This window comes from Molossus molossus, unplaced genomic scaffold (assembly GCF_014108415.1).
Source record: "Molossus molossus isolate mMolMol1 unplaced genomic scaffold, mMolMol1.p scaffold_m16_p_5, whole genome shotgun sequence".
Lineage (NCBI taxonomy): Eukaryota > Metazoa > Chordata > Mammalia > Chiroptera > Molossidae > Molossus > Molossus molossus.
This window is the reverse complement of record NW_023425388.1, coordinates 72,671,800-72,684,014: the sequence shown is the minus strand read 5'-3', so window position 1 is coordinate 72,684,014 and position 12,215 is coordinate 72,671,800. Positions and strand designations below refer to the sequence as shown.

Sequence of the window (12,215 nt, the reverse complement as noted above, 5' to 3'; positions counted from 1 at the left end):
ACTGGCAAAAATCTTCATGAAATTTTCAGGTCTAGTAGAAAAGTTGACTGGATAAATGTATGGTTAAATAAATTTATAGCTGGTTCAATCACTGGACTAAAATTATACTCACCTCTTGCCCCTATATCTGCTACTGTTCATGTTATTTCCATCTCTGCCACTGGACATTCACCCGGTAGAAGTGGGAGCAGATTCTTACAAATAAGTCAGCTCACACCCAGATCAGAGCACCCCTGAAGTTTCCCATGGAATAAGCTGTCACAGTAGATATAGTTTTTGCCCTTAAAGGTAATAACTTTCTCTAGGACCTGAATATAGGCCATGAAAAACCAGGGTCTTGTATGTATCCCAGAGTACATGGGATTCTTATAGTTTCCAGTTCTAAAGTAGTGAGATCTTTTATTCAAATTGGCATTTGGGTGTGCTACACCACATAAGTAATTTAATGTTTCCACTTAGACCAACTCATGCAGTGAGAATAAAAAGTTCAAATGCCAACTCCCCACATGATGTTCTTCCCATTGAAAAATGTGAATTATGTTATATTTTCCTACTAATGCTCACTGACAAGCACAATCATAGTGATTGACCTATATTAGCATCCTGTGTAGAATTCATGCGAATGAGGAGAACAGTAGAAGGAGAATAGAGGGCTGGTCATTGGATGGAAGATGTCTTTTACAATTTATCAAGACGCAGATAGAGATAACTTATTGTGTTGAAAAAGCAGTGGACCTGCTGAGAAGTAAAAATAAAAAAGAACATATAATCTGAAGAACCACCTGGAAATGTGGCATTTCATGATAAAAAGATTCCAAATGAACAGAGTCCAGCACATCAAATTGCAAAGTGCCAAAGCACCTTATCTCTAGCATTATTATGAAAGATGGAGAATTGCTTTCCTGGTGAGTCTCAAAGAAGAAGGACCAGTAACAGTCTGACCTGGAAGGCAAAGTAGGGAGACTTAAGTCCTCTTGAAATCCCTTCTCTGCCCAGGACTTCAGGATTTCTGCTTGAATTAATGGGATGGAAGTTTTCACAAAACACAGGGGTATATGAACTGTGGATGATCAAGGAGAGTCTTCATTTCCAAGACAGATGCCACCATGGGCAAGGTGAGGCTGCCACAGACCTGTAGCCCACCAGTCTGAGGAGGCTGCCTGTGATACAACCTATTTGACAATTCGATCAGAAATTTCTTCCCAAAGGTGATAATCTTTTATTGGAAGTCTGATTATTTTTTCAAGTTCTTAAAAGTAGTAGTAATAGTTCTTTCCTAAAAGAAAGTTGCCATTGTTTTAGCATGGGCTTTGAACTGACTTTCTTTTTAATCCTGCTGGCACAGAAAACTCTTTTTGAGTTAACAAAGAGGGTTAGCATGTTGAATGAGATAGAAGAGCCCAAGGGAAGACTTCCTTGAGATAGAAATTAGAGGCTTGTCTTTGTTAGTTAGATGCTGATGGTACACAGGACCCACTATAATTTATAGGGTGGTGCCACAGGATAGCAAGGTGGCCACTTATTTTAAACAAGGGGATAGGATTGAGTGTATACAATAAAATAAGAGGAAAGGACACAGTTAAAAGGAGAGAGTTTTCATTACGCTTGTCATACTGGCCCCTTCTTGTGGCTCTGCCAACGTTTAAGGGTCGAGGAACCTTACTCAATGTATTATATATCTGTGAACTTGCTGGATAATCAGGAGAAAGCAATCCATTAACCCACCATAAGTCCAAATACTCAACAGTTTCACATACTCACCAAACCAAGTGGATAAAGAAGTCTAAGAGTAGCACTTTAAGGTAAAAAATAAAAAAGTCTTATTAAAATATGACTTTGAAAATTCCGTAAATTGCATGTTATACCATTTTTCAACAAGCTGTTACACCATCTTTTAGTAAGTGCAACATAGTTTGTTCGGTGTTTTCCTTCAGTTGGGTAGGAGATAGAGTAGTGGACTTTTATTTAAAGATTATATTTTATAAAATAATTTTTTTGTTTCTATAGATACAAATCAGCTCATATTATGAGATACATCTATAAACCAAGACCAAACGGGACCAAGGGAAGCATAGATTCACATCTCTCAACTCAGCTCATCTAACACTACTGATTGAGTAGAAAGATGGGCAAAACAGCTTCACTATTTAAATGGCTTTCTCCTTTCTTTCTTTTTTCTTGTTTTCTAACACATATTATTGAATTCATGTCAGTTAAATACACATGGAGTTTGACTCCATGGTTCTTGGACATATCCTCACCCAAGAACTTAAGTGAGAGCTAGAAGTAAAAGGCAGGGCCCTACTCTTAAGGCTTTAGTTTCAGGAAAAATTGGCCTCTGGAAAATCCTTTTAGTTGACTGTTATTTTTTGAAATGTGTGCCCTAGATTCTGGCCCTTCATTATCACTTTTTCCATTTATTAAACCTCCTCTTATCTTTAACACAATTCTTGGATGACCCTTTTGGTCTTGAAGACCTTGATTAAAAAGGAAACACAGATTTATGGGAAAGGGACCTGGAAGATCTCAAACAGACACATCTTTATTGCAACCCTCTGGATCTGTGGGAGAGAGAACAGGGCCCAGAAGGATTACCTTTGAATGTATTCCAACTCACTCCCTTCTCTCCAAGCTTCCCATTTGGGCCAACATTTTAATCTTTCAATCTCTCTCCCTCCTTCCCTGTTTTATCATTCCCTGTTTATTCACCTTTTCCATTCCCTTGTCTCATTTTCTCATTCTTCCTGATTGCCCCATTCTCACACTCACATCCCCCCTGTATCATCTTTCTGTTGGAGCCTGCACTGATGGCCTCCTTCCAAGCGCAGCAGGTTTGAATCAGCTCCAGTTTAAAATGAAGGCAGGGGGTGGGGGTGGGGGTAGGGTGGGGGTGGAGTGAAGCCAGCAGGGGATATCAACTCTCTCCTGTCCAGTGTACCCAGAGCACAGCCCTCCCCCAAGCCTCCCAGCTTCTCTCTCAATATCTTTCTCAATATCTCTTTGAATCTCTCTCTCAATCTCCCCTCTCTCTCTCTGTCCTATTTTCTCCCTCCCTTCCTCACATCCCCTCCTCTCTCTCTCTTTCCCCAGACATCCTCCACACACAGGTATGTACAAGAGAAGACTTAATAATCCCTGCAGGCAAAACCACAGACCCCCACCCCCGATCAGGCAGCTGGTTTTCATTAGATGTTCCAAGCCCTATAAATATTCTCTTTTCTCACTTATCTCTTATTATTTTTCCTTTCCCTTTCTCATGTTCCCTGACTCTGGAGTCCCTCCTGGGAGGAGGCCTAAATTAAGAAGGGAAGGCTTGCCAACCTGTGCATTAACCATCTTGTCATGCCCCAGGCCTCTGGCAGAGCAGAACCTAGAAACGATGGCTTCTTGTTTGTCCAGTTTGCTGCTCCACACACCAAAGTTTGACATCTTCCCAGGAGAGCAGAGGGGGCTGAGCTCAGCCTGTGCTGGAGGATGCTGCCAGGGCCATCCTGTCTATGTGCTCTCTTTCAACTGTGCTCCTAGCTGAACCATGAGTCCTCTGGTCAAGTTTGTCTTGTGCTTAGCACTGGGTGGTGGGTGGTGTCTTGGGCACAGGTCTGGAGGGTGACGTTCTGAAGCTCAGATCCCAACCTGTTTGTGCACAAGCGATGTAACCTCTGGCAAATTACACAACCTCCTTCATTTGTAAAATTGTGCTGATAAAACCTACCTCAAAAGACTGTTGGGAGGATGAAAATTAAGAAACAAATGGGAAAACTTTCAGCTCAAGTCTGTGCATAGCAGCTATGGGTTCTCTCTTCTCCCCCTTCCACTAGGATTTGCTGTGAAAAAAACATGCCCTTCTCTACACCTGCGAAGCAATTAAAGGAGTAATTAGAGAAGAATTAACCCATAAGTGCCCAAGGTCTGAGTTGGAGAGTGTAAAATGTTTGCTTGTTGATAAATGTTTGCTAAGATAATGAGAGAAGCAGAGAAAGAGTGAATGTAAAATCCCTAAATTAGAACAATGTTTATAATCATTAGGACTTCTTATAAACCAGGCAGCAAGAAGACATGTCATTGTTGAGTCAGTGACCCCAGAGCAAAAGTTCCTCCAGAGTGGGTGGGAGGAAGTGTGGAGGCCTAGGCACCTCATCCTAAGCCATGGCAGTTAAGAATGCAGCCTCAGACTCAGACTGCCCCTGGCCCAACCTCTCCTAGCTGTTGAACTTAAATAAGTATTGCCCTCTATGTACTGCATTTTCTCTTCTATAAATGAGGATAATAATAGTACTGACTTCATAGGGCTGTTGCAAAGATTGAATGAGCTAAGATAGTTCACTGCCCTTCGACCAGTGCCTGGCAGAGTAAATGCAGTAAATGTTAGCCATTCTTTCCACTCAGTAAACCAATCCTGGTTTCTTATAGCCTTGCTTCTCCATCATGGCTATTCCCAAACTGACCCATGTGCAAGGCCATCCAGCAGGGATTTTCTCCTGCCACCTAGCTCTGCATGCTACTCAGAAGGAGTCCAGCCACTTTGGTGGCCCTGGATAAATCCCAATCCTTTCAGTGGAGCAAACTCTGGAAACTCCTTAACTGGCATCCCCGTAGTGGGGATGAGCTATGGGAGGACACGTACCATGGGCATTCAGCATGCCTTTCTTGAGCCTCACCCATCCACAGCCAGAGTTTCTTGAGACCAGAGCTTTTGTCTGGGAGTGCAGCCAGTGACAAGGAACAGAAACAACCAGCCCAGACAGAGCCTAAAGTCTTCACAGGGCTCCAGGGGGATGGTGATGCTGTGTCTGCTCACTCTGCCTGTCTCTTTGGCTGAGGATGAATGAACAATACTGCCTTCCCAGCTCAGAATCCCAAGGCCTTGAACGCACAGTATTCAATCCTTTGTTCTCTAAACATAAACCAATCTGAGACTAATGGGAAAGAGGTAAGATGATTTATTTTTATTTTTGCTAACTTCTCTGCTCTATAAGTCAGCCTTATCATACACTCTGGAGTTAGTTAGACCTGATTCTGTCACTTCCTGTGTGACCTTGGGGAAATTGCTTAACGTCTCTGAGCATCCATTCATAAATCTAAAAAAATGGGGCTAACAACCTTATAACCTTACAGATATATCACATCTTTCTCGTTAGCCTCTAGCCATAGCTAACCACCTTTACGACTCCTTATTCTTTCATTTTACTAGTTTTCTTTGTTAATCCTCACCCAAGGATATTTTTCCACTCATTTTTAGATAGAGTAGAAGGGAGACAGAGAGAGAGAGAGAGAGAGAGAGAGAGAGAGAGAGAGAGAGAGAGAGAGAAACATCCATGTGTCTCACATCAATTGGTTGCCTCCCACACAACCTTGACAGGGGCCAGGGATAGAACCTGCAACACAAGGGATCAACATGTCTTTGACTGGGAATCAAAGCCATGACCCATCAGTCCAAGGACCGATGCTCTAACTGCTGAGCCAAGCCAACCAGGGCCATTTTGCTACAATTTAGTTTCACATCCTTTTATTCTATCTTTAGTGCAGTCAGAAAACAGCTGGTCACCATCATTTCTATATATAACTACCATCCAGAGGCCTGAAAACAGTTAATAAGTCATTCTTCAGCCTCTGAACTGCAGGCTAAAAATGCCAGTTCCTTTGACTTTTTTCCCAACGTCCTATCTGAAAATCTTGAATAATTTTATTTTGCCTTAAGGTCTCTCTCTAAATTATTAACATCTCAGGTTTTAGTGCCCAAACATGACAGTATTATTTTAATAAGGGCCTGACAGAAACGTTCAACCATAGTGAACATAAAGTTTAATTCATCTAATTCTTGCTCAGCTTGGGTGCCCACTAGTATTTTACACACACACACACACACACACACACACACACACACACCCCTTTTGTATGTAAATGTTAAACTATTCCAATATGAAATAGAAAAGAAAGGTCAGTGCTTGTTCCTTTAAGAAGGCAACCCCATAACTTATTTGTTAAACTTTGTCCCATTTGTTGAGGGAAGAGAAAAAGAAAGAACTATAGAAAGGGACTCTGAAGGAAATCATTAAATTGAGGAGAAAAGCTCTTAAGAAAAGAGACGTTTTCTGCCCTCTGAACCTGCCTTGCTCAAGCCGGTTCTCCCATGGTGACAGTGCAGCTAACATGTCTGTGCTCCACGAGGCCCCGCTGAGCAGGGCTGGGGTAGGACAGGAAATCGCCACTCAGAAAATAAATGACCTGTCCCAGAGTCTTTTGTTAATGAATCCAGGGCATAATAAATCAAGGTGACCCAGTCTCAAGAAACACAAGCCTGTTTAAAAACAAAAAACATGAAACCCCCAAGCCCCAGAGGTGAAGAGGAGGAGAAGGGAGAGAGGAGACCGCAGGGAGTCCTTATAAATCACACCCCAACGAAACTGGTGCAGATGTTTTCCAGTTTCAGGCCCACTCGAGAGGCAGAGAATAGACGCATGTGGATGTGAATGGAAGGGGCTATCTGTTTGTAAGGGAAGACAGGAGACAGCCAGCCCAGGGACACAGCCCCTCCTCTCTCCCAGTGTCCTTGGGGCTCTTACTGGTAAAGGTCTGCCAGCTCTTAGTGTTCTAGCTGTCAGTCCTCTTGGCTTTTTCGTGTCACCCAGGTCTCCTCTAATCAGCCCTGCAGGAGTGTCTGGAGTAGACAAATGCCTAAATCTCCTTGGAGGAAAGAACCAAAGGCCTCTAGTCTTAAATGTGGGGCTCAGCTTCCTACAGTAGCAGGCTCCTGTAAAAAGAGAAGGCTGGTCAGGTAAATCATGGGCAGGTCTCAGCTTACCAAGTAAACTGCAAGCTCTCCGAGGGTGAAATTTAACAGCAGAACAGAAAGAATAGCAGAGTGGAGATAAATGTTCCAGTATGTGGTAGAGAAATAGGAGCTTCCAGATTTAGGGTGCACTGTAATGTGAGACCCAGTTGTACGCAGAGGGCTTTCACACAGAGCCATAACAGCCTGGTGAGACAGATGGCATTATCCCTATTTTACAAATGCAGAACGGGAGGCCGAAGGAGTCTAAGGAATAATGCAGTTTGTAAAGAGTTTTCAAAAAACGTTATTTCATTTAGACACACCCTATATAGTAAGTTAAAGAGGTTGTTCTTCCTTTGCTACAGATGAGGAAACCTGGGATGAGAGATATGAAAAGACGTCTCCATGTCACGCAGCTAACATGTGGGGGAACCTGCCTGTCATCCTTTCCTTTCGAGCACAGCTCTTTCCCAGGGTCCCACGATGAACACTGCCGACAGGAAAAGCGTGCTGAACAGGGGAGGATAAACTTCGGCCAAGGTGGGAAAGAACCAAGGGCCTCCAGTCTCAAGGTCCATAGCTGCTTGGTGTTTAGTGGTAGCTGGAAAGCAGATAAGTGGATGAGAGAAAACTATGGCCAGAGGTTTTTTCCCCCCATTCTCCCTGCCATATGAAACCCATCATTCAGTCATTTCCCTCCCTCCTTATAAGCATGGCCTCCTCTGATCACTCTCCTGCTCACCATCATTTTTTAAGTAATGACATCACACCAACTGCTTTTAAAAAAAAGTACTACCCATGCTGAATTCAATTTTAACCACCATCATCACCACTACAAGTTTATACAGCACTTTATATTTTTAAAAATTCTTTCATATCTGTTACCGCCTCTCAATCTTTAATCAGGGTTGTCATTTACCCCTGAAGAAACTTGCCCATGGTAGCTCCACACATGAGAATGGAGACTGTCCCTCCCCAGACCTGGACTGCCTCCAAAACAAACAAGTTGCCACATGGCTTTTTGCATCTCAGTATTTTTTCCACATTGCCCTCATTATGCAATGAGAGATGTCACCTTCTCCCCCAAGCGTTCTCCATAGACTTCCTCTACCAACTCCACTTCCTTTGGAAAAAAACGAGCATTATGTTCTAATCCAAATAGGAATCCAACCACACAAATGTCGTCAACCACAACAGGAAGATGCCACAGCAGGCTGCCTAAAATAAAACAAAATAAACCCATAGCTTTTAATTGGTCCAGGACCTAGATCTGCAGGACAGCGGGCACACCCATGAAAATTAAGAATGTTCCAAGTATTTTAAGTCAACCAAAGCAGATTTCTGCTTCTGGTTTCCTTTTATTATTTTTTGTTTTGTTTTGTTTCAGTTTGGTTTGGTTTTTAGTTCTGCTCTATGAGTCCAAAGCTTTCCTATTCATTTGTTGACTCTCAGTTGGGTACCCAGGGGCAAGACCGCCAGGCTGTGGGCATTTCAACGGATTCTGGCATATCAGTTTTCTATTATGAAAGTCATTCATCCATTCAACAAATATTCTTGAATTCCTTCTATGTACCAAAGACTGTGTTAGGGGGTGAAGAAGATTGAGACTTATATTTTATATTGTCCTTCCTACTGGCTTGCTGGGAGACCTTGGGCAAGACCCTCCCCCTTTAAAAATCAGTTCCTGCCTCTGTAAAGTGAAAGAGGGGGTGGTTGGCCTCTAGGTTCTTTCTACCCCTGCTTTTCTACATGCAGCTCATGGGATCGGTACTGATGGAGTAGGCCTGGGTGCAGCGCCAAAGAAGGAGAAGCATGTCTTTTTAATTTACTGATGGAAGAACTGGGATAGAAGGTAGAAACAGAGACTCTATTTTGCAAGGAAATAATACTGTGTGGTATGTGTGTGGGGAGTAACTACTGAGTTTTAAAAATCCATATTATGTCACACAAAAAATTCTTAAATACAAATATGTGAATCACTTCATGCTCTTTTCTGGTATATATTTCATATATCTATAATCAGTTAATGTATATCATATTTCATTCTTTGTTTAACTAATGTTATTTTGTGTATATATTCTCTATATGACCAAGTGTACCGTCTTCTAATTTTTTTAGTAGATAACAGTATTCCATCCTATCATACCATAGGTTTCTTATCTACTCCCAAATGGTCGTACATTTGAAGTATGTCCAATCTTTTTCCTTTTATTAGTAACTCTGGTATAACCCTGCCCAGGTGGTTCAGTTGGTTGGAGCATCGTCCCATACATCAAAAGGTAGCAGGTTTGATTCCTCGTTAGGGCATACACCTGGGTTTCGGGTTCAGTCTCTGGTACAAGAAGCAATCAATCAATGTTTAACTGTCACATTGATGTTTCTTTCTCCCTCCTTATCTCTCTAAAGTCAACAAAGAAACACATCCTCAGGTGAGGATTTAAAAAATTATAATAAAAATAGCGCTGGTATAATATTTTTCCTAAAGTATTTCTTTTGGACATATTTTTTTTTAAAGGAATTTCTAAATCAGCTCCCAAAAGACCCAATCAATTTATATTGCCATCAGCAATTTATGATACCTATAACCCATCTACATCACATATAATTTTTATTAAAAATTTTTTTTTCTTTATTGATTTTAGAGAGAGAAAAGAAGAGGGAGAGAGAGATAGAAACATTGATGAGAGAGAACATTGATTGGCCACCTCCTGCGTGCCCCCTACTGGGGATTTGGCCCACAACCTGGGCATGTGCCCTGACCAGAATTGAACCAGCGACCTCTTGGTGCATGGGTCAATGTTCAAACACTGAGCCACACCAACCAGGCTAATTTTTGTTTTTCATGACTTAAAATTGTATATTGTATCTACTAACTTATAATAAAGTTGTTTATATTTTTTTTTCATTATTATTGAGGCTGATATGTGTTCTCTAAGTATGTTGAACTATGTGAATCATTTACTCATGTGTTTTGACCTCATGTCTAGTGATTTTTTGAAAATCATGTTAAGATTCTTGTGGGCAAAATTCTTAAACACTACTGGTATTGTGGATACCCAAATGTGCATACATTTATCATCAGGAAGGTGGAGATTTTTGTCTGCTTTGTTTACTGAGGTATTCCAAGCACCTAAACTAATCCCAGCTACACAGTAGATACTCAATACATAATTGTCACATAAGTGAATAAGTTATCATTTAATATTTATGAGATTCCCCTTTAGTGTTGGAACAAATATGAGCATTCAGTTTTGATGGGGAGAATGAGAAAAAAGTAAGGTCAAAACAGCTGAGGCAAGGGGTGGTTCTCACTTCATAATTTTAAACATCTACACAAAGTAAAGTGGTAAGGTCAGAAGCTACTGAGGGGTGCCTTCAGGTAATGAGTTGAAATTTCATGACACATCAGTAACTGACAGTGTCAAAAGATGGCACAAGTATTTGACTGTGTGTGTGTTTTTAAATTTTTTAAATATGTTTTTACTGATTTTAGAGAGAGAGAAACATTGATGTGAGAAACATCAACCAGCCTCCTCCTGCATCCCACAATGGAGACTGAACCCACAACCCGGGCATGTGCCCTGACCAGGAATCAAACTGGGACAATGCCCAACCAACTGGGCCACACTGGCCAGGGTGATTGTGCATTCTTGTCTACCCCCTCATTACTGTGTGCATTGATACGTCAAACCAACTTCAATATTATTAATACCATGTCCACTTAATTGAAGCAACAAATGTTTTCTCAGCTTTTACTGTAATATGCTTGCACTAAACTAGCCACAGGGTATACACAGAAACTGGTCCCTATGTATCCATGCATTGGAATATTATACATCAGGAAAAAGAAATGAACTACTGATATAAACTACAATGTATATAAACCTCAAAAAGTTCTTCATGGTCTTGGGGGCGGGTGGTTGCTTGCTGATTGCAGCCACAGGTCATGTGACCGGAAGGGCTCCTGACGGACGCCGTCCCTCCTCCTTGCCGCCTGAGCGCCCGCCCGACCCCGGCCATGGGGTGCTGCTACAGCAGCGAGAACGAGGACTCGGACCAGGACCGAGAGGAGCGGAAGCTGCTGCTAGACCCTAGCAGCACCCCCACCAAAGCCCTCAATGGAGCCGAGCCCAACTACCACAGCCTGCCTTCCGCTCGCACAGATGAGCAGGCCCTGTTCTCCTCCATTCTTGCCAAGACAGCCAGCAACATCATCGACGTGTCTGCTGCAGACTCCCAGAGCATGGAGCAGCATGAGTACATGGACCGGGCAAGGCAGTACAGCACCTGCTTGGCTGTGTTGAGCAGCAGCCCGACCCATTGGAAGAAGTTGCCGCCACTGCCATCTCTCACCAACCAGCCCCACCAAGTGCTAGCCAGCGAGCCCATCCCCTTCTCTGACTTGCAGCAGGTCTCCAGGATAGCTGCTTATGCCTACAGTGCACTTTCTCAGATCCGGGTGGACGCAAGAGAGGAGCTGGTTGTACAGTTTGGGATCCCATGAAGACAGGGGCCCTTGGACAGCTGCTCTTCTCCTCTCTTCACCGCGCCTTCACCCTGCCTCCCCTGGCCCCCAGTCTCAATGCGGCTTACACAGTACCCTAACCTGCTATTAATCACAGAGAAGAATGTGGAGGAGGGGGAGGGGGAGAGCGAGGCTAGAATCCTAAGGAAGTGAAAATGAAGCAAGAGATGGTAGAACCATTTGGGACTGGCCTTGGAAGCCCTGGCCAGGGGTGGGGTGGGGGTCAAAAGGACAGGGCCTGGTAGGTCTTCACTGTCACTGGGAAGGGGTGGAGGTAACACTGTGAGGGTGATTACTATGGGGCCTATGGAGACCCCTTTCCCACTCTTTCTCTTGGCCTCACTCCTGTGCCCCTCTTCCTGACTTGGTGCTCACAGGCACCTCACTAGGGTTTGTGACCAGTGTCTGGACAAGCTTGAATCTGAATGAATTGAGTTTGTATTTCTAGCACCCTGGGTTTTTACATGTTTGGGATTTGGGGTGTTTTTTGTGTGTTTGTTTGTCTCCCTTGATAAAGGAAATATATTCATCTGTGTGCTAAAAAAAAAAAAAAAGTTCTTCATGCTAGGTGAAAGAGGTGAGATGTAAAAGAATACATATTTTATAATTACATTTAAATAAAATGTCCAGGAAAAAACAAATCTACCCGATAGAAAACGGATTAGTGGTTTCCTGGGGCTGGGGAATGGGGTAACTATAAATGGGCACAAGAGATCTCTTTGGGGTGGTGGAATTGTTCTAATACTACATTGTGGTGATGAGTGTACAACTCTGTAAAATTACTGAAAAACCATTGAATTGTACACCGAAAATAACTGGATTTGTGATCTTTAAATTATACCTCAATAAAGCTTAAAAAGAAAAAAAAGAGCAGCTACCATGACCTGTTCACTGTTAAAGCAAAACACAGCCCCTGGT

The 12,215-nt window shown here is 42.7% G+C and overlaps 1 protein-coding gene across 1 annotated transcript; it reads left to right on the top strand.

Annotated features, from left to right (window-relative positions):
* Nucleotides 1–10,723: 10,723 nt before the first annotated feature.
* Nucleotides 10,724–11,828, top strand: LOC118617527 (ragulator complex protein LAMTOR1-like). Its single transcript, XM_036243516.1, has one exon. The coding sequence runs from the start codon at nt 10,791–10,793 to the stop codon at nt 11,274–11,276; it is 486 nt and encodes a 161-aa protein (XP_036099409.1). The 5' UTR covers nt 10,724–10,790; the 3' UTR covers nt 11,277–11,828.
* The last annotated feature ends 387 nt before the right edge of the window (nt 11,829–12,215 follow it).